The sequence below is a fragment of the Pipistrellus hanaki genome (genome assembly GCF_964339955.1).
Source record: "Pipistrellus hanaki genome assembly, chromosome: X".
Taxonomy (NCBI): Eukaryota; Metazoa; Chordata; class Mammalia; order Chiroptera; family Vespertilionidae; genus Pipistrellus; species Pipistrellus hanaki.
In genome coordinates this window covers 46,268,921-46,288,583 of record NC_140524.1, presented here as the reverse complement: position 1 = coordinate 46,288,583, position 19,663 = coordinate 46,268,921, and the positions used below count along the sequence as shown (strand labels likewise).

Below are 19,663 nucleotides of genomic sequence, written 5' to 3'. Positions count from 1 at the left end.
TTCTCAGAAGAATTATATATATCGATCACTTCAATAAAGTTTTATGACTAGTGAAAAAAATAACAGTTTATAGGTCATGCTATTTACTTACTACTCAATTACCTCTTATGGCCCAAATATCTGTCTAATCCCCCTTTTTATGCTAGGTTTAATCAGTGGTCTCAGGATTATAAGCCTGATTCTGCCAACAAAAATGTCCCCATCAGCTTTCACTTAGTGGTTGGTTTAGCATCCATCCATGATCATTGTCTAGATCCATTTGGTTTTCATTCAGAGTTGCGAAGTGATGATTTTAAAAATTCTATTAACCCTTCATTTATTAACTAGAATTCTAATTTATCAGCTGGAATTCTAATAGGGTAATGAGTTGCTGTACCAGCAACTTCAAGTGATGATGAAGGAATTTTTTTCAATGTATTATCCTTATAAACACATTGAATTTATTAGTTTCAAACAATTGTGCTCATTATTCTTTTATATATATTTATTTGTTATTGTTTAAAGTATTATGTATGTCATGTTTTCCCCCCAACCCCTGTTCACTCCCACCCCTGAGGGCAAGCCCTTACCGCCTCAGTGTCCGTGTCCATTGGTTATGCTAATATGCATTCATACAAGTCCAAATTATGCCATCTTTGGTCTACGGATGCCCTTTTGACAAAAGATCTTTGATAACTTCCTTTCTTTCTAATACAAGACCCTTCAGGCTTATTTTGTAATTTTCTCTCCAGATCTGTAATTGGCCATGTCTCTGATTTCAGGTTCTTTTCAGTGAAAATTGTGATTTATATATAACAGTCTGAATGTTAGGGGTTTTCATTGCTATTGGATTTGTTATTGTTTTGATGTCTTTTCAGTGGACAGAATTAGAAAATAGATATTTTAAAGAGAAAAATACTATGCATTCATATTTTTTCAATCAAAATTTAAAATAAAAAGGTTTTTGTATACTTATTCTCTCCCTGCCAGCTCTCTTTCCTTAAGGTGAAAATTTTGATTCTAAATGACATTGTACCCTACAATATACCTATGTTCCTATGTTAGTTTCAAATAGTGATTTACAAATTAACAAAATAACAATTTCAATTTTAATGGTGAGTTTAGAATTCTTAAATGCCATTATTTTTCTTTTCATCTTTTGAACTGATTAATTTCACCGAGGAATTATAGTAAAAATATTATGTTTTTAAAGCACTTGAAGTAATTATTTTCTCTGTATTGTTATGCCAGCAACTTGATATACATTAAGTTCATTGGTTCCAATTTGTTTGCAATTTTGAATGATTTCCTTTACCTCATTTTTTTTTTACTTTTTAATATTTTAAATATTTACATAGTTCTATAAGGTAAGGCATAGTCAGGGATGTTCCTCATCCATCCTTGCCATTCCCCCATTCCGTTCCTTCCTTATCTTTAGATAAAATCATTTTTATTATTTTTTTGTACATCTTTTCATTATTTGGTATCACTGCCCTTCTTATACAATGGTAGCATATTATATATACTATTTACAGTTTGCTTCTTTTACTTACTATTATACCCTGGAGACCACTGTACAGAAACCTTCCTCATTCTTTTTAAAAGCTTCATGGTTTTACTTTATGTAAATTTACCATAAATTCTATAGGCATGTTCTTATTGTTTCTAATATTTAGCTATAATTATTATTATATATTCATTTCTAAAGTTCAGCTATAATGCTTCATTGAATAAACTTGAATTTCATATTTTGTTTCATAATTTGTAGTATAACTTCGAAGTAAACCCTTAGAAATGAGTTGCTTCAAAGGGTAAATACTTGAGCAATTTTGCTAGATACTTCCAAATTTCTCTCCATGGCATTTGGAGAGAATACCTGTTTCCCATACCCTCACTTATGAGAATATTGTCAAATTTGTATTTTTTTTTCATCGTTACAGGAGAAATGATTGAAGAATTTTTGGGGTGATCTCTGGTGCAGATATTTTTGCCACTTACACATCCCTGCTGAATTCAATATCCATCACAAACCTTGGAGAACCACTTTATCTTTTATAAAAGACATTTTCTTCTCCCCCCCTCCTCCTCCTCGCCCTCCTCCTTCTTCTTTTTTGTTAATCCTCACCCAAGGATATTTTCCCATTGATTTTTAGAGACAGTGGAAGGTAGGGGGAGAGACAGAGAGGGAGAAACATCTACGTGACAGAGACACAATTTGTTGCCTCCCATGTGTGCCCTTGACAGAGGCTGGGGATTGAGCCTGCAACCGAGGTACATGCCCTTGACCAGAATTGAACCCAGACCCTTCAGTCCTTGGGCTGATGCTCTATCCACTAAGCAAAACCAGCTAGAGCTAGAAAAGACATTTCATCTATTAATTTGCTGCCTCTTACTAAGTATAATGAAGACAATACTCCTTCTAATAGGAGTTTCTTCTGTAGTTTTCTATAGAGACTTTTAACATGTATAGTTTTTTTTCTATTATGTGTAAAAGAATAGTGAGTGGCAATAATTAATGAGACAGTTTATTTCATTGCATTTCTGAATATAATTTTCACAATTCCCTTAGGTAGGATATTATTTCATTTTTACTAGTTGTTACTTGGTTCAAGGAATGTATTTCTTCTTATAGGGTCCTCCTGGACTTCCTGGGTTTCCAGGTACACCAGGTCTTCCAGTAAGTACAATTTGGATCTTATTTTTAAATTCCTTAAAAAGAATTATAAGATTTATTTTTTTATGGCTGAATAACATTCCATTGTGTAAATGTACCACAGCATTTTTTTTTATCTATTCATCTACTGATGGGCACTTGGGCTACTTCCAAATCTTGGCTATTGTAAATAGCACTATGTGAACATAGTGGTGCATGTATTTTTTTTCTGATTGATGTTTTGGCTTTCTTTGGATATATTTCCAGAATTGGGGTCATAAGACATTTTTAATTTATTGAGGAAACTCTATACTATTTTCCACAGTAACTGTACTAATCTGCATTCTCACCAACAGTCCATGTACTTGCCAAGTCAGAGAAAGACAAATACCACATGATTTCACTTACGTGTGGACTCTAATAAAATAAAATAAAATAAAAATAGAAACATATTCATGAATATGGAGAAAATACTGAAAGCTGTCAGAGGGGAAGGCATTGGGGGACTGGATGAAATAGGTGAAGGGATTAAACAAAGACAACATTAAAAATGTCATAAACGCTTATGATGGTATGATGATTTGCTGACTACTAGAAAGAAAGGGAGTAGGGAGAGGTAGAAGAGAGTAAAGGAGGGATAAATGGTAATAGAAGGAAACTGGATTTTGGATGGTGAACACACAATACAATATACAGATAATGTATTGTAGGATTGTATACCCGAAACCTATATAATTTTATTAATCAATGTAACTCTAATAAATCTAATAAAATATTTTAAAATAATCTAAGAACTATTATATATCTGTATCACTTTTCATAGGGAATGCCAGGCCATGATGGGGCCCCAGGACCTCAAGGTGTCCCTGGATGTAATGGAACCAAGGTGAGATCTCAACTTAAGTTTAGATAATATGTTTGATAATAATAGATTTAAAAATATAAATAAATAAATATTTAGAATATTGAAGAAGAGATATACTAGCTTCATGTCTGGGACATACATAGCTGTGTGTTCTGAGTTAACATTTTCAATAATTTGAATCAGTAATGCTTTAAGTTTAAGTATGTTTAAGTAGTTGGGACATTGCATTGAATTGAAAGTTACTTACAAAAACTTTTTCTGACTTTAGTGTAATGTAAGATGAAAGTTAAAAAGGAATTAGTATGTGTGTGTAGGTGTATGAGAATACTATGTTATATAATTAAAGGGTTAGTTTTCTTTCTTTTTGTAAAGCAACAACTTAGCAGATTTCATAACTAGTTTGTTTTTGAGGCCTTCAATTATGAGCAACAAAATTTTTAAAACGGTTATGTATACTTTTAGATAAAGCGGTTTCTTATATTTCTTGCTGTACAACTAATAGAATGAACCCCAGTCATGGAACCAGAATATGTCTTTTCTTTTGTTTTCTGTCTTCTAAATTTAATGCTCAGGCCACTTCCTTTCTCTCTGAGCCTACCTTTCCATTTGCAAAGAGTGGTTAAGTGAGAGTATTGGGCAATAATTAAAGGTGTACAGACCAAATAATTTTACTCTTTTAAACCTCTGATAAGGATGTTTCTAGGATTACTGTGGCATACAGGTATTTGAAAGGAGGGTGCATTGGGGTTCTTCTAAAACAATTTAGGTTTTGTTTTCTAAACCAAATGTCCATAGTAGTATATTACAATAATGAATGAGAACAAAATTGGTGCCTAGAAAACATAATGACCTGCAATTGCTAGAACTATTGCTATCATTGTCCTCTTGGTGATATTAATGGCATTCTTATATTTTTTTCTCTTAGCAATAAATAAGTAAATAAATAAATAAATAAATAAAAATTGCAATAAAAGAAAATGCAATAAGACAGTTAAAATAAGTATCTATAGAATACATGGACAGGATATTGGGGCAAATCATTAACTATTAAATGTGATTATGGCCAGGGATATGGTGTGATTGATTCAAAATGGATTTGTTAAAATGTTTGACATAATCTGGATAGTTGATACTGAAATAATTGGAAAGTAGAGGTTAATGAATTTTTGGCAAATCTGTTGTTTCAAAATGGCTTTTACAAAAATCTTTTCAATAAATCATTGTTTGCTGGCATACCTGTGCTTTCTTTCTTGTTCCTTATGCTCTTTCTTTCTTTCTTTTTTTAACTCCTAGGGAGAACGTGGATTTCCAGGCAGTCCTGGTTTTCCTGGTTTACAGGGTCCTCCAGTAAGTTATAAAATTTGGGATTGTAATGAACACAGGAATTGACAGAATAAGCAGAAGTGTAGAAAGTGAGCTTAGTGCATTCATATGTAACAACAATAAATTTTAAAGTAGTAAACTAGAAAAGGACTTTTAAAACGAAAGTTTATAGTATAGCTCTGTGTTGGGTAAAAGCAAGGATTCTGTTATTTAATACAGGGTGGGGAAAAAGTAGGTTTATAGTCGTATGTAAAATTCTTGTTTTATTATTTTAATTATTGTATTATTTTTCATACAAACAGCTGTGAATCTACTTTTTCCCAGCCTACATAAATGTCATCTCTAAGTATCCTAAGATAAATTGTACTCAGAATGACCCTATAGTCATCTATTCAATTTGGACTCTATTTGGAAAGCATTACACTCATCTATAATAATAAAAGTGTAACATGCTAATTGATCAGACAGCCGAATGACCTTCTGAATGTCATTCTGGATGCTCTTCCAGACAAAGCCACAGAGAAGGTTAGAGCAATCAGATAGGCAGGCGAGCACTTAGGGGCATCAGGCAGGCAAATGAGTGGTTAGGGGTGATCAGATAGTCAGGCAGAGTGGTGAGGGGTGATCAGGCAGGCCAGCTGTTACGAGCCAGTGGTTCCAGATTGTGAGAGGGATGTCCAACTTCCGGTTTAGGCCCAATCCCACAGGGATCCATGCAGGATTGGGCCTAAACCAGCAGTCAGACATCCCCTGAGGAGTCCCGGATTGTGTGAGGTTGCAGGCTGGGCTAAGGGACAGCCCCCCCCCCCCATCCCGTGCATTAATTCCATGCACTGTGCCTCTAGTCTAGTGTATGTATAACAATATATTTTCTTTTAATAATAGGGACCTCCTGGGATTCCAGGTATGAAGGTAAGCATCTCATGTTGGAAAGGAAAACATTTTGAATAAAATATTTGGAAAGCCTGCAACTTTAAGCAGATAACATCACTGACTTCTGTCTTAAAAATGGATGCTTCTAGAAGTTGGGCAGTTGCATACTTACAAACTCTCCTGAAGTAGTCTCCTTTGTTCCTGTGGATTTAATTACCTCCTATATACTGATACACTTATAAATATGTATATCAGACTCAAATTTCTTTTCTGATATCTTTAGTCCTCATTACATTTTTATACAATTGACCACCTGCTCTCCCAAGACACTCTTTTCCCCTATATTCTGTGACACTATCCTTCCCTGATTCTTATAATTTGAATCTCTCTGCATTCAGTAGTGTTCTATGCAAGCTCATACTATCCTATCCAGCAGGTATTAGGGCACAGTCTGATTCCCTCTTCTGTTATATGCCTAGCAATATTTTTAATGCTCATTGTATTTTACTATTTAGTTATTGAATACCTACATTTATACCACTAAACCAGACTTTTCTTCTGACCTACATGCCTCCCTGACATCTTTACTCAAACATTTCTCAGATATTCAAATTAGCATTCAAAGTTAACAAAGCCAAAAATAAACCAGTTCTTTTCTCTGGCTTCCCCATCTCTAAAATTTGCATCACTCTATATTATGCACACTATTACATAAGCCCCAAAACTTATATTTTTTACTTCTTCACATACCTCTACCCCCTCATTCCATTGTATCACTAAATACTGTGAGTTTTACCTATAAAATATATCTTAAATTTACCCACTTTTCTCCATCCCCACTGATACCTCTGCCCCCTCATTCCATTGTATCACTAAATACTGTGAGTTTTACCTATAAAATATATCTTAAATTTGCCCACTTTTCTCCATCCCCACTCCCATTAAACTAACTATATTGTCTCATATAGACTATTCTCCAGCCCATCTCACCCAGTCCCGATCGACCAGACCCCAGAAGCAAGCTAACCTACCAGTCAGAGTGTCTGCCCACTGGTGGTCAATGCACATCATAGGACTGGTTGAACAGTCAAATTGTCAGCCACTTAGCACATTGGGCTTTTATTATATAGGACTAGCACCTCTATCATGTCATATAATTATCATTTTGTTTTCCAATCCTCACCTGAGAATATGCTCCCATTGATTTTTAGAGAAAGAGGAGGTGGAGGAGAGAGAGAGAGAGAGAGAGAGAGAGAGAGAGAGAGAGAGAGAGAGAAACAGACACAGAGAGAAAAAGAGAGAGAGAGATGTGAGAGAGAAACTAATCGGTTGCCTCCCACAGCACCTGGACCAGGGATCAAACTGCAACCTAGGTATGTGTCTGACTTGGAAACAAACCTGCAACCTTTTAATATACAGGAGGATACTATAATCAACTGAGCCACCCAGCCAGGGCAATTGTAATTTATTTTTAATCCTCCACTATTCCTTTATCATGTACTATTTTGCTTTTCTTCATTGCCCTTAACAGAACATTTGGTCATCATATTTGTTTACATGTTATGTTCTTCATTCCCCCAGTATATTGTTACACCATGAGAACAGAAATCTTAATCTTTTTTACTAATGATTACTTAGAGCCTAACACAGTTCTTGGTAAATATTAATATTCAATAATTTTTAATGAATTAGTAACTGAAAGTATCATAGGCTCTTTTAAATAATTTTACTTCAGTATACTCTGGCTATTTCCTCACTTTACCATTAAAATGCAAATTTATTCATGTGAATTATTTAATTTGCCTAATCTTTTAGGACATTCATGTGACAAATTGAATTCTCAGATCATTTTTCATGCTCTTGCCAGTTTTCATGTGTCATAACTGCTAATTATAACTTTTTTTTTTTAAAGTATATTTTATTGATTATTTTTTTACAGAGAGGAAGGGAGAGAGACAGAGAGCTAGAAACATCGATTAGAGAGAAACATCAACCAGTTGCCTCCTGCACACCCTCTTCAGGGGATGTGCCCACAACTAATGTACATGCCCTTGACCGGAATCAAACCTGGGACATTTCAGACTCACAGACCGATGCTCTATCCACTGAGCCAAACTGGTTTAGGCTATTTATAACTTTCACTGATGTTTTCTTTCAGGGTGAACCAGGAAGTATAATTATGTCATCACTGTCAGGACCAAAGGGTGATCCAGGATATCCAGGTCCTCCTGGAATACAAGTAAGCATCCAGTTATTTTCTTCTTTGCAATAAGGATGTAATCAAATCACAGCATCACTATTTTTCTTTTTAGCTTTTAGTTATAGAAAGTATCATTGGAAGTTGGTAGACATTGCATGTACTTCTATCTAAAGATAAAAGAAATCTGGACCAGGGAGAATTTTTAGAAGCACTGCTTTGTTTTGTGTGTGTGTGTGTGTGTGTGTGTGTGTGTGTGTGTGCGCGCGCGCGCGTTTGTTTGTTTGTTTGTTTTTATATAATTTCCATGGTGATACTGATTTCATTATTTGGCAGCAGAAATAAGCATCTATGTTTTTATTTTTGTGATGTGGGAATCAGTAGGGTAGCAGGATTAGTCTTAATAATTATAAATGGTCTGATTAAAAATAATATCCTAGATCTTCCATTTAAGGCATTAGAAGATGTCATTTGTAACACTATCAGTTATGCATATTTTAGGCTGAAGAAATACAATTGATACATCAATTACAATCTTATAAAAACAGTTAGATTAGCCTACAGATAACATATATGCATAGAGACAGTAATAATTGGAGTATTTGTAGATTAGGAAGTTAATTTCTTGAGGTTTATATTTGTAAAGATTAATCCCTTTGCCAAAAAGAAAAAAAAATCAATACTTTCTAATATTCGATCACTAGCATAGAATGTCAAGGACTTTTTAAAACTACCTTCTCATATCATACTTATCACTCACCATATGCTCTTAAGTACTTTCCACTTTACCCTAATCTTTTATAATTTTGTATTATGTAATATTTAAAAAAAACAGAATTCATGCAAAATATATGTACGTTATGAAGCATAAATACCCAATGAACACCTGTGACCCCAACACAACATGTAAGAACTGGAATATTATAAATAATTTTGGATCAACCTGTAGTTTCTGCCTTCTCTCAAGTCAGAAATTATCATCTAGAGTATTCCATCGCTTTTTTATTGTTTAAAGTATTACATATGTCAGAGTTTGAAGATGGCTGTCTACGGGAAGGCAGACTGCAAAATAGTGTGTGAATGAGAAAGCAAATGGAGAGTGTTTGGTCGCACAGGGAGTGTTTGTTGATGAATTTAGGGACAGCTATACTCCAGGAGACTGTGGGGGGGACTTTAGGACAGGGCTCCACTAAGTGGGCAGCCCCCACTGCTGCTGGATCCTCTCCCAGAGGGACCCACTCGGATGCAGTGACTGCACCATCTTGAAGGGGAAGGTAGATGTTATTGGACACCTGAGAAGCCTATGGAATCTACAACTATGGGGCCCACCGAACAGCTGCGAACCCAAAAAACTGGTCCCCAAGTGACACAAGCATGCAGATTCAGATGAGGTCTACACTCCATCACAGAAAAGGAGAGAGAGAAAGAACTACATAACCAGACACCTGGAGAAGAGAGATCATGGGGAAACAAAGAAACAGCCTGCATATGAAAGAAAAGAAGACATCACCAGAAAAGAAAGTAAACAAAATGGAAGCAAGCAACCTGTCAGAGAAAGAATTCGGAGCAATGATCATAAGGTGGATGAAAAGAATGGGAAGACAAAATCAAAAATATGTCTAAGAACCAAGAGGAAATGAAGAAGAACCAAGAAGAAATGAAAAATGACATCATTGCTGTAAAGAACTCAATAGGAAGCATCAAGAGTAGACTAGAAGAAGCAGAGGACTGCATCAGTGAGCTAGAAGACAAGGTAGGAAAAAAATACCTAAGTAAAGCATCTTCTAGAAAAAAACAAACACAGAACTTAAAAAGCAGAAGGATTGCTTAAGGGAACTTTGGGATAACACAAAACAAAACAACATCCATATAAAGGGGTACCGAAAGGTGAGGAAATTGAGCAAGGAATAGAAAACCTGTTTGAAGAAATAATGACAGAAAACTTCCCTGATATAGGGAAGTAAAAACCCACCCAAATCCAAGAAGCTCACAGAGTACCCAGCCAAATGAACCCCAAAAGACTGATGCCAAGGCACATTATAATTAAATTGGCAAACACCAACAACAAAGTAAGAATCTTAAAAGCGGCCAGAGAGAGACAGAAAGTTACCTACAAAAGATCTGCATCAGAATAGCGACTGATTTCACAACAGAAACACATCAGGCCAGAAGGGAATGGAATGAAATATATAAAATCATGCAAAGGAAGGGTTTGAATCCAAGAATATGGTACCCAGCAAGGCTATCAATCAAAACTGTAGGTGAAATCAGGAGCTTCACAGACAAAAAAGGACTAAGGCAGTGGTCGGCAAACTCATTATTCAACCGACCCAAATATCAACAGTACAATGATTGAAATTTCTTTTGAGAGCCAAAGTTTTTAAACTTAAACTTCTTCTAATGCCAATTCTTCAAAATAGACTTCCTCAGGCTGTGGTATTTTGTGGAAGAACCACACTCAAGGAGCCAAAGAGCCGCATGTGGCTCACGAGCCGCAGTTTGCCGATCATGGAACTAAGGGAGTATATTACCACCAAATCAAACCAGCAATGCAAGAAATGCTAAAGGGTGTGCTAAAAAAAGAAGAAAAGAAAAGAAAAGAAAAGAAAGAAAGAAAGAAAGAAAGAAAGAAAGAAAGAAAGAAAGAAAGAAAGAAAGAAAGAAAGAAAGAAAGAAAGAAAAAAGAAAAGAAATAAGGAGCAAAGAAGGAACACAGAGGTAAAGAATAAAAATGGCAACAAACAAGTACCTATCAATAATATCTTTAAATGTAAAAGGATTAAATACCCCAATCAAAAGATATAGGGTAACAGATTGGATAAGAAAACATGACCTATATCTGCTGTCTACAAGAAATCCACCTCAGATAAAAAGACGCACACAGACTAAGGGTGAAGGGATGGAAAATGTTTTCCAGGTAAATGGAAATGAAAAAAAAGGAAAGAAAGAAACTGAGGTAGCAATACTTACATCTGATAAATTATAACTCAAAGTGAAGAATATAGGGTAACAGGGTGAAGGGATGGAAAATGTTTTCCAGGTGAATGGAAATGAAAAAAGAAAAAGAAAAAGAAAAAGAAAAAGAAACTGAGGTAGCAATACTTACATCTGATAAATTATAACTCAAAGTGAAGAATATAAAAAGAGATAAGGAAGGCCACTTCATAATTCTAAAGGGAGCAATCCAGCAAGAAAAAATAACTCTGGTAAACATATATGCACCCAATATAGGACCACTCAGAAACGTAAAAAAACACCTGGAGGATATCAAGGGAGAGATTGACAGCAATATACTCATAGTAAGGAGACTTTAATAGCCCACTATCATAATTGGACAAATACTGTACACACAATATGACTATGTGTTTATATAAACAAGGAAACGTCAATCCTAAATGACTCACTAAACCAGATGGAATTAATGGACTTCTTCAGAACATTTCACCCCAAAGCCACAGAATGTACATTCTTCTCAAGTGCACATGGGTCATTTTCAAAGATATACCATATGCTGGGTCACAGGCAAATCTGTTCAAGTGCAAGAAGATAGAAAGCATATCAAGCATCTTGTCAGATCACAGTGGCATAAAACTGGAAATCAACTGCAATATAAACAATCCAAAAAAATCAAACACATGCAGACTAAATAGGATGCTATTAAACAATGACTGGGTTACCAGAGAGATCAAGGAAGGAATCAAAAACATCCTGGAAACAAATGACAATGGAAACACAACAATCCAAAATATATGAGACACAGCAAAAGCCGTCTTGAAAGGGAAGTTCTTAGCTCTACAAGCTTACTGAAAACAAAAACACACACAAAAAAACAAGAAACAATGGTAATAAATTACCTAACCCTAAAAATCATAGAGTTAGAAAGAGAGCAACAAGAAAAGCCCAGTGTAAGCAGAAGAAAGGAAATAATAAAGATCAGAACAGATATAAACAACATAGAGACCAAAGAAACAATGCAAAAGATCAACAAAACCAAGAGCTGGTTCTTTGAAAGGATAAACAATACTGATGAACTTCTAGCCAGACTCATTAAGAAGCAAGGAGAGAGAGATCACAAATAAACAAAATAAGCAATGAAAGGGGAGACATAAGAACAGACCCTGCCAAAATACAAAGTATTGTTAAAAAATACTATGACCTATATTCAACAAACTGGACAACCTGGAGGATATAGACATATTCCTTGAAAAATACAACCTTCCAAAACTCAATTAGAGAGAATCTAAACATCTCAAAGGTTCAATAACTATGAAAGAAATTGAAGCAGTTATCAAAAAGCTACTGTCAATCAAAAGCCCAGGGCCAGATGTCTTCACAGGGGAGCGTTACCAAAAATTCAAAGAAAACCCACCCTCCTCAGCATATTCCAAAAAATTGAAGAGGAAAGAACACTTTTAAGGTCATTCTATTAAGCCAGCATCACCCTAATACCAAAACCAAATAAAGACACTACAAAGAAGGAGAATTACAGGCCAATATCCCTCATGAACATAGATGCCAAAATCTTCAACAAAATTCTAGCAAATCTGATTCAGCAGTACATCAGAAGATCATACACCATGACCAAGTAGGATTTACCCCAGGGATGCAAGGATGATACAATATCCACTACTTAACAAACGATATATCACGCAAATTGAAAGATAAAAACCACATAGTCATATCAATTGATGCAGAAAAAGCACTTGATGAAATCCAACCCTTACTTGATAAAAACTTTCACCAAGGTGGAAATAGAATGATCATACCTCAACATCATAAAAGCCATATATGACAAACCCCAGCCAGCATCACACTCAATGAACAAAAACTAAAACAATGTCACCTAAGAACAGGAACAAGACAGGGATGCCCTCTCTCACCACTCCTGTTCAACATAGTACTGGAAGTACAAGCCATTGCTATCAGACAAGAAGAAGAAATAAAAGGCATCCAAATTGGAAAAGAAGACATAAAGCTGTCCTTATTTGCGGATGAAATGATATTGTACATATAAAACCCTATAGACTCCATCAAAAAACTAATAGACTTAATAAATGAGTTCGGCAATGTGGCAGGATACAAAATTAATGCCAAGAAGTCTATGGCATTTCTATATACCAATAGTGAACTTACAGAAAAAATACTAAAAAAAAACAATCCCATTTACCATCTCAACAAAAAAAAAAAAATTAAGATACCTAGGAATAAACTTAACTAAGGAGGTAAAAGACCTATATGTGGAAAAGTACATGACACTGAAAAAAAATGAGATAGAGGAAGATATAAACAGATGGAAGAACATTCCATGTTCATGGATTGGTAGAATCAACATTATCAAAATGTCCATACTACCCAAAGCAATATATAGATTCAATGCACTCCCCATTAAAATACCAACGGCATATTTCACAGACCTAGAAAGAATGCTCCAAAAATTCATCTGGACTAAAAAAGACCCCAAATAGCTGCAGCAATCCTGAGAAAGAAGAACAAAATATTATAGTTGGGATCTCAATTCAAGATTTCAAGCTGTATTACAAAGCAACTGTTCTCAAAACAGCATGGTACTGTCACAAGAACAAACATAAAGACCAATAGAATAGAATACAGAACCCAGATATCAACCCAAACCACTATGCTCAGTTAATATTTGACAAAGGAGGCATGAACATACAAAGGACAGACTCTTCAATAAATGGTGTTGGGATTATTGGACATATACATGCAAATAAAAATGAATCTAGATCACCAACTTACACCATACACAAAAATAAACTCAAAATGAATAAAGGACTTAAACATAAGATGGGAAACCATAAAAATACTAGAGGAATCCACAGGCAGTGATATCTCAGATATATGCCGAAACAATTTCTTCACTGATACCGCTCTAAGGGCAATGGAAGCTAAAGAGAAAATAGACGAATTTGACTAAATAAAAATAAAAAGCTTTTGCACAGCAAGAAACCATAAACTAAACAAGAAAGCCCAATGTATGAGAGAACATATTTGCAACTGTTATTACTGATAAAGGTTTAATCTGCAACATCTACTGGTACCTTATACAACTTAAAAGGAAGATAAATGATCCAATAAAAAAAAAAGGGGGGGCAACGCACCTTAATAGAAACTTTTCAAAAGAAGACAGAAGAGACATATGAAAACGTGCTCAAAGTCACTAATTATTTGTGAGATACAAATCAAAACGTCAATGTAATACTATCTGACACCTGTCAGAATGGCAATCGTCAACAAATCAACAAAGGACAAGTGCTGAAGAGGATGCAGAGAAAAAGGAACCCTCGTGCATTGCTGGTGGGAATGCAGACTGGTGCAGCCACTGTGGAAAACAATATGAAGTTTCCTCAAAAAACTAAAAATGAAACTCCCATTTGACCCAGTAATCCCACATCTAGGAATATATCCCAAGAAAGTAGAAACACCAATCAGAAAGGATCTATGCATCCCCATGTTTATAACAGCACAATTCATCATAGCTAAGATTTGGAAATAGCCTTAATGCTCATCAGCAAATGAGTGGATTAGAAAACTATAGTACATCTAAACAATGAAATACTATGCTGTTATGAAAAAGAAGGAATTCTTAACATTTGCAGAAGCATGGATGGACTTGGAGAGCATTATGTTAAGTGAAATAAGCCAGGCAATGAAAGAAAAATACCACATGATCTCACTCATTTATGGAAAATAAAGAACATTATAACATTTTGAACAAAAAGATAGATATAGAAGCAGGAAAGCACCAAACAGACTGTCAAATTACAGCGGGAAGGCTAAGGAGTGTGGGGGTTTAGGGAAAAGAGGTTAATTATATGACTTGTGTGCATGCATATAAGCACAACCAATGGACACATGACACTGGGGTTGGGGGCGGGGATGAAGGCATTTGACAGGGAGTAGGGAAGGCTGGGGGAATGCCAATGGGGACAAAAAGAAGATATATGTGCTAGTATATGTAGTACTTTAAACAATAAAGAAATCAATAAAAATAAATAAATAAAATATTAGTTATGTCTCCTTTTCCCCTAATTGACACCCACGTCACTCCAGCCCCCCAGAACATGGTTTCTTAAAAATAGTTTTCCTATATATATTTTTACATATAAACAATAGAATTACTTAGTAGTTTTGCTTTTAAAATAATATAATACATATGTTGTTTTTTACAAAATTTTCTATTTGATATGTTAAAATTCACTTCTGTGATTGTATATGGCTCTAGTTCATTCAGTTTCTCTTCTATAGAATATTTCATTGTGTAGCTGTACTACAATTTGTTTCTCCAATCTCCTATTGTTGAATATTTGGGTTGTGTCAGGATTTTTTAAAATTAAAAACAATTCAGGATTTATAACTAGATGTACAATTGCTAGATTTGAAGGGAGTCAATTTTTTAAGTGTTTGAGATGCTAAATTGTGTTCCACAAAAAATGCATCATTTTTGTATTTTTTTGAGTTATAATCACTTCCTTTGTAATCTTTAATATTATTTCATTGATTCTAAACAATTGAATTCAAACATCAAAATAAACAAATAAGCAGAACAGAAACAGACTCATAGATACAGAGAAAATACTGACAGTTGCCAGATGGGATAAGAGTTAGGGGAGATGGGTGAAAAGGTGAAGGTTTTACAAAATACAAATTGGTTGTTACAGCATAGTTGTGGGTATGTAAAGTACACCATAGGAAATATAGTCAATAATATTCTAATAACTATGCATGGTATCAGATGGGTATGAGATTTATTGGGATGATCACTTAGTAAGTTATACAATGTCTAACCATTGGATTTAACACCTGAAATTAATATAATAATGTATGTCAACTGTAATTGAAAAATTAAAAAATGATTAAAAACTAAAAATTATAAAAGCCACCTTGAAACTAATAGCTTTTTCTTTCCAGTTCTAGCATAAGACCACCACTTGATGCCCATCTTTATCAATTTATTTTCTAAAACTTTCTTATGATGTGTTTGTTCCACATTTTATCTACCACTATAAAACATAAGTTTTCTAAAAACTTTATCCATCTGTCTAGTTGATTTTTTATAATTATTAAATCCATTTATTCTTATATTTTTAAAACATTAGCTATTATATTGCAGAATCAGAATTGTAGAACAGAATTCTGGCAACTACTTAAGTTTAAATTTCATCCATATTGTAGAACAGTGAGTGTTTTCCTTTTCTCTCATCCTTTTTCTCTTCCTTTAAAACAGGGCCCAGCTGGTCCCATTGGAATACCAGGGCCAATTGGTTCTCCAGGACCAGCAGGTTTGATGGTAAGCTTACTTGTGTAATTTCATTTTCCCCACTTTTATTTTGATTTTCTTCTCAAATAGTAATGTTATATATATTATTTAAAAGTATAATGCATTTCAATATTTACAATCTAGAATATTCTTACTAACGAGAGATTTAACAATAACATCATGACCAATATATGCTAAGTAATAGCTCAATTTTATAGATGGGGAAAATGAGGGTCAAAAATGAAAGATTTAAAATAAAGTATTTTGTTTGTTACCTCTTGATATGTCAGTGTTGAAGTCAATTCTGGCCATTTCATGAAGTCTTCCACAACAGTTCTCTAGTTGATAAAACATGTTTTTTCAAAATGAAGTTTTCTTTTTAAGAGGAGAAAAAAAAAAAGTATTTATAGAAAAAAAAATCAGCTGTGATTTCTTAGGGGCCGCTGACAAAATTGTAGGCCTGGTGAGATTAGTGAACACTCTGCAGTAGGATACCATGTTTTTACCCCAGGGAAGAAGCAAAAACTTCTAAAGACTTAATGTGCAGGCAAACTATTAATTTACTACTTCTATGGATACTCATATTTTTTACTATAATAAATTCTAAGTATTTTTGCTCCTGAAATACTCAGGTTTAATTCAACTCATATTTTGGACTTAACGGCTTCGTGGTGCCCTCTTAATAAGGCAAGAACATTGTGCTTCAGTCAAAGTAATTTCGCAGGTGCTACTATATCATCTGCCATGTATTTAAGTTACAGTTTGCATTATACCTTTATAGATTTTACATTTTTGCCTATGACAAACTTGGTTCTCTATTGTTAAATATCAGAAGAATCTATCAGAAAAGATTCTGATTACTGATTTCCTGGAAATATTTTTAAAGAGGGTTAGAAACCTTCTTTATTTAGTTTGTTTTAGTTGTTGACATGCTGCAAAGCATGAGACATGGATGTGAAACTTTTTCTTAATTCTGTTGTTATAACATTGGTATACACTAGTTGTGTTGTTATACCTTGCATTTCCCTAACTTTTGTGGCATAAAACTTATTCATTCTGCACTTCTAAATGTTTTTTCAATTAACCCTGATTCAACAGGTGCAGCCAAGACTTAGAAATGCCACCAAAGTACAATATGTAAAAAAATAGGTCCCTTGATATCAAGAGGTGACACACTTGGGCAGACAAATGCCTATTTAATTTTTAAAACCTTGTAACATTCTTATATGCACAAAATCAGATCACATAAAAATAAAACTTTACTAAAATATTTAACACTAGAGGCCCAGTACATGGATTCATGCACTGGTGGGGTCCCTCAGCCTGGCCTGCAACCTCCTGCAATCTAAGAACTTTCAGGGTATGTTGGCCAGGCCTGCAGGAATCATGCCAAAACTTGCAGTCTGACATCCCCCAAAGGATATAGCAGTGTAGGAAGTGGAAAGCAGCCCAGGGAGGAGCCCAAGCCAGGGCTGGGCATTGCACTGCTCCCGCTCATCCTAGCCCCACTGCACCTGCAGCCACCACTGCTCACTGTTCAGTAGGTGCTGCTGTGGAGGCAGGAGAGTCTCACCAGCTGTGAGCCAGGCTTCTAGCTGAGCAGTCCTCCTGCTGTGGGAGTGTGCTTACCATCAGGGGGCAGCTCCTGCATTGAGCATCTGCCCCCTGGTGGTCAGTGTCTGTCATAGCAACCAGTCAATTGGTCATTCAGTTACTTAAGCTTTTATATTTAGACTAGAGGCCCGGTGCACAAAATTCATGCTCTCGGGGCATTCCTCTCAGCGCAGCCTACACCCTCTCACAATCTGGGAGCCTTTGGGGAAGTGGGCCTAAGCCATCAGTTGGACATCCTTAGCACTGCTGCCACTGTGCTCTTTAGCCATGAGTCTAGCTTGTGACTGAGTGGCGCTCCCCTTGTGGAAGCACACTGACCACTAGGGGGAAGCTCCTACATTGAGTGTCTGCCCCCTGGTGATCAGTGTGCATCATAGCAACCAGTTGTTTCACCATTTGGTCAATTTGCATATTAGCCTTTTATTATATAGGATGTTATTTATTGATTTCTTTATTTTTATTTTTCTCATTTTTTAATTTCTTTATTGATTATGGTATCACATAATTGTCCTCATTGCCCCATCGCAAACCCCTCCCCACATATGCCCCCACCCCCCTGTTGTCCATGGCCACTGGTTAGGCTTATATGCATGCACATAAGTCCTTTGGTTGATCTCTCCCCCTTATCCCAACCTCACCTACCTTCCCTCTGAGGTTTGAGAGTCTGAGGAGTCTGCTTCTCTGATTCTGGGTCTGTTTTTGTTCATCAGTTTATGTTGTTCATTATTTCCCCTAGATGTGTTAGAACATGTGATACAAGAAATACCCATGTAAGAACCGAAACAGACAAGCCATAATGGTTATGCTGAGAGGAAAATTAATCAGTCTGTAGAGAGTTCCTTTCTGAGCCAACAGTTCTTTTGAGTCCCAATTTTAATGTCAAAACAGTTCCTTATGTGTACATGTTAGCCATGATATTTCAGATCTGGTTGGTGGACAAATTGTGGACAAATTGTCCAACTGTCTCTCGTTTGGTCCTGGGAATCCTTCAGCAATGCACAGCTGGTGTCTGCTAGTATGGCAAGGCGTTGTCAGCATCTTCCATCTCTGGACTGTTTCTTTTCTGTCTTCATGGCTGGAGCAGTCCTGTCAATTCCTCTGTTGCAGGAATCCACATGGTCTCAGAGTTGTTTTCTGAAAATATACAAACATATTCTTGACCAAAAGTTAATAAAGGGATATTTTCTATAAATTTAACTTGGGATTCTTTTTCATTTTCTGTTTTGCCCAAATGATTTTCCTTTGGCTTGTTTTGACACCATGTGTGTTTTTCATGGGTATCTTATTGTTAACATTTCAAATGAAAGTTAATTTTCTAAAGTACAAATTTTCTAGATGTAATTTACTCATAGGATGTTTTTCCTTAAATGATATTTTCCACTATCACCCCCTTTTTAATTTAAATATTAGGAAATTTTGTAATGTAGTCTTGATAACTTTTACATTTTAATTATTTGCACTAAAATATGACTGCTCTAGGTTGATTACATGTTACCCAATTTTACCCTGAGATGAACTGCCAATAGGAATTTTTGTTAATGCTTTAGGAACAGCTTTTTGTATAGTACAATCAATTTTTCTAGAATATTCGCTTATTTCAATTAGCCAATTTAACTTCCTCTGAGAAATTGACTACTATTCAACTGTCAAACTCAACCCTCTAACAACAATCTTATTTTACCCTGTTTGTATTAGTGGAAAGGATATTTGCCTTCTTGAGTAGGCCTTAAGCATTCCTGGTACTAGGCTGGATTTGGATATCAAAAATCCACTTCCACACACCATGGTTACAAGACATCTCAAGCAAGTCTTGCTGCAGTCAGAGGGCGGCCAAGTCTATGTTACCTGGGTCCCGATTTGTGCTGTGCATGGGAAGCAAAT

The 19,663-nt window shown here is 35.3% G+C and overlaps 1 protein-coding gene across 1 annotated transcript in view; it reads left to right on the top strand.

The window, feature by feature from the left end:
- COL4A5 (collagen type IV alpha 5 chain) overlaps positions 1–19,663 on the top strand; it is a 348,876-nt gene that overhangs the window by 156,088 nt on the left and 173,125 nt on the right. The window contains exons 5-10 of the mRNA XM_084870434.1: positions 2,612–2,656; positions 3,456–3,518; positions 4,791–4,844; positions 5,706–5,732; positions 7,852–7,932; positions 16,136–16,198. Coding sequence (XP_084726560.1) covers positions 2,612–2,656; positions 3,456–3,518; positions 4,791–4,844; positions 5,706–5,732; positions 7,852–7,932; positions 16,136–16,198 — 333 coding nt within the window. The remainder of the gene's footprint in view (positions 1–2,611; positions 2,657–3,455; positions 3,519–4,790; positions 4,845–5,705; positions 5,733–7,851; positions 7,933–16,135; positions 16,199–19,663) is intronic.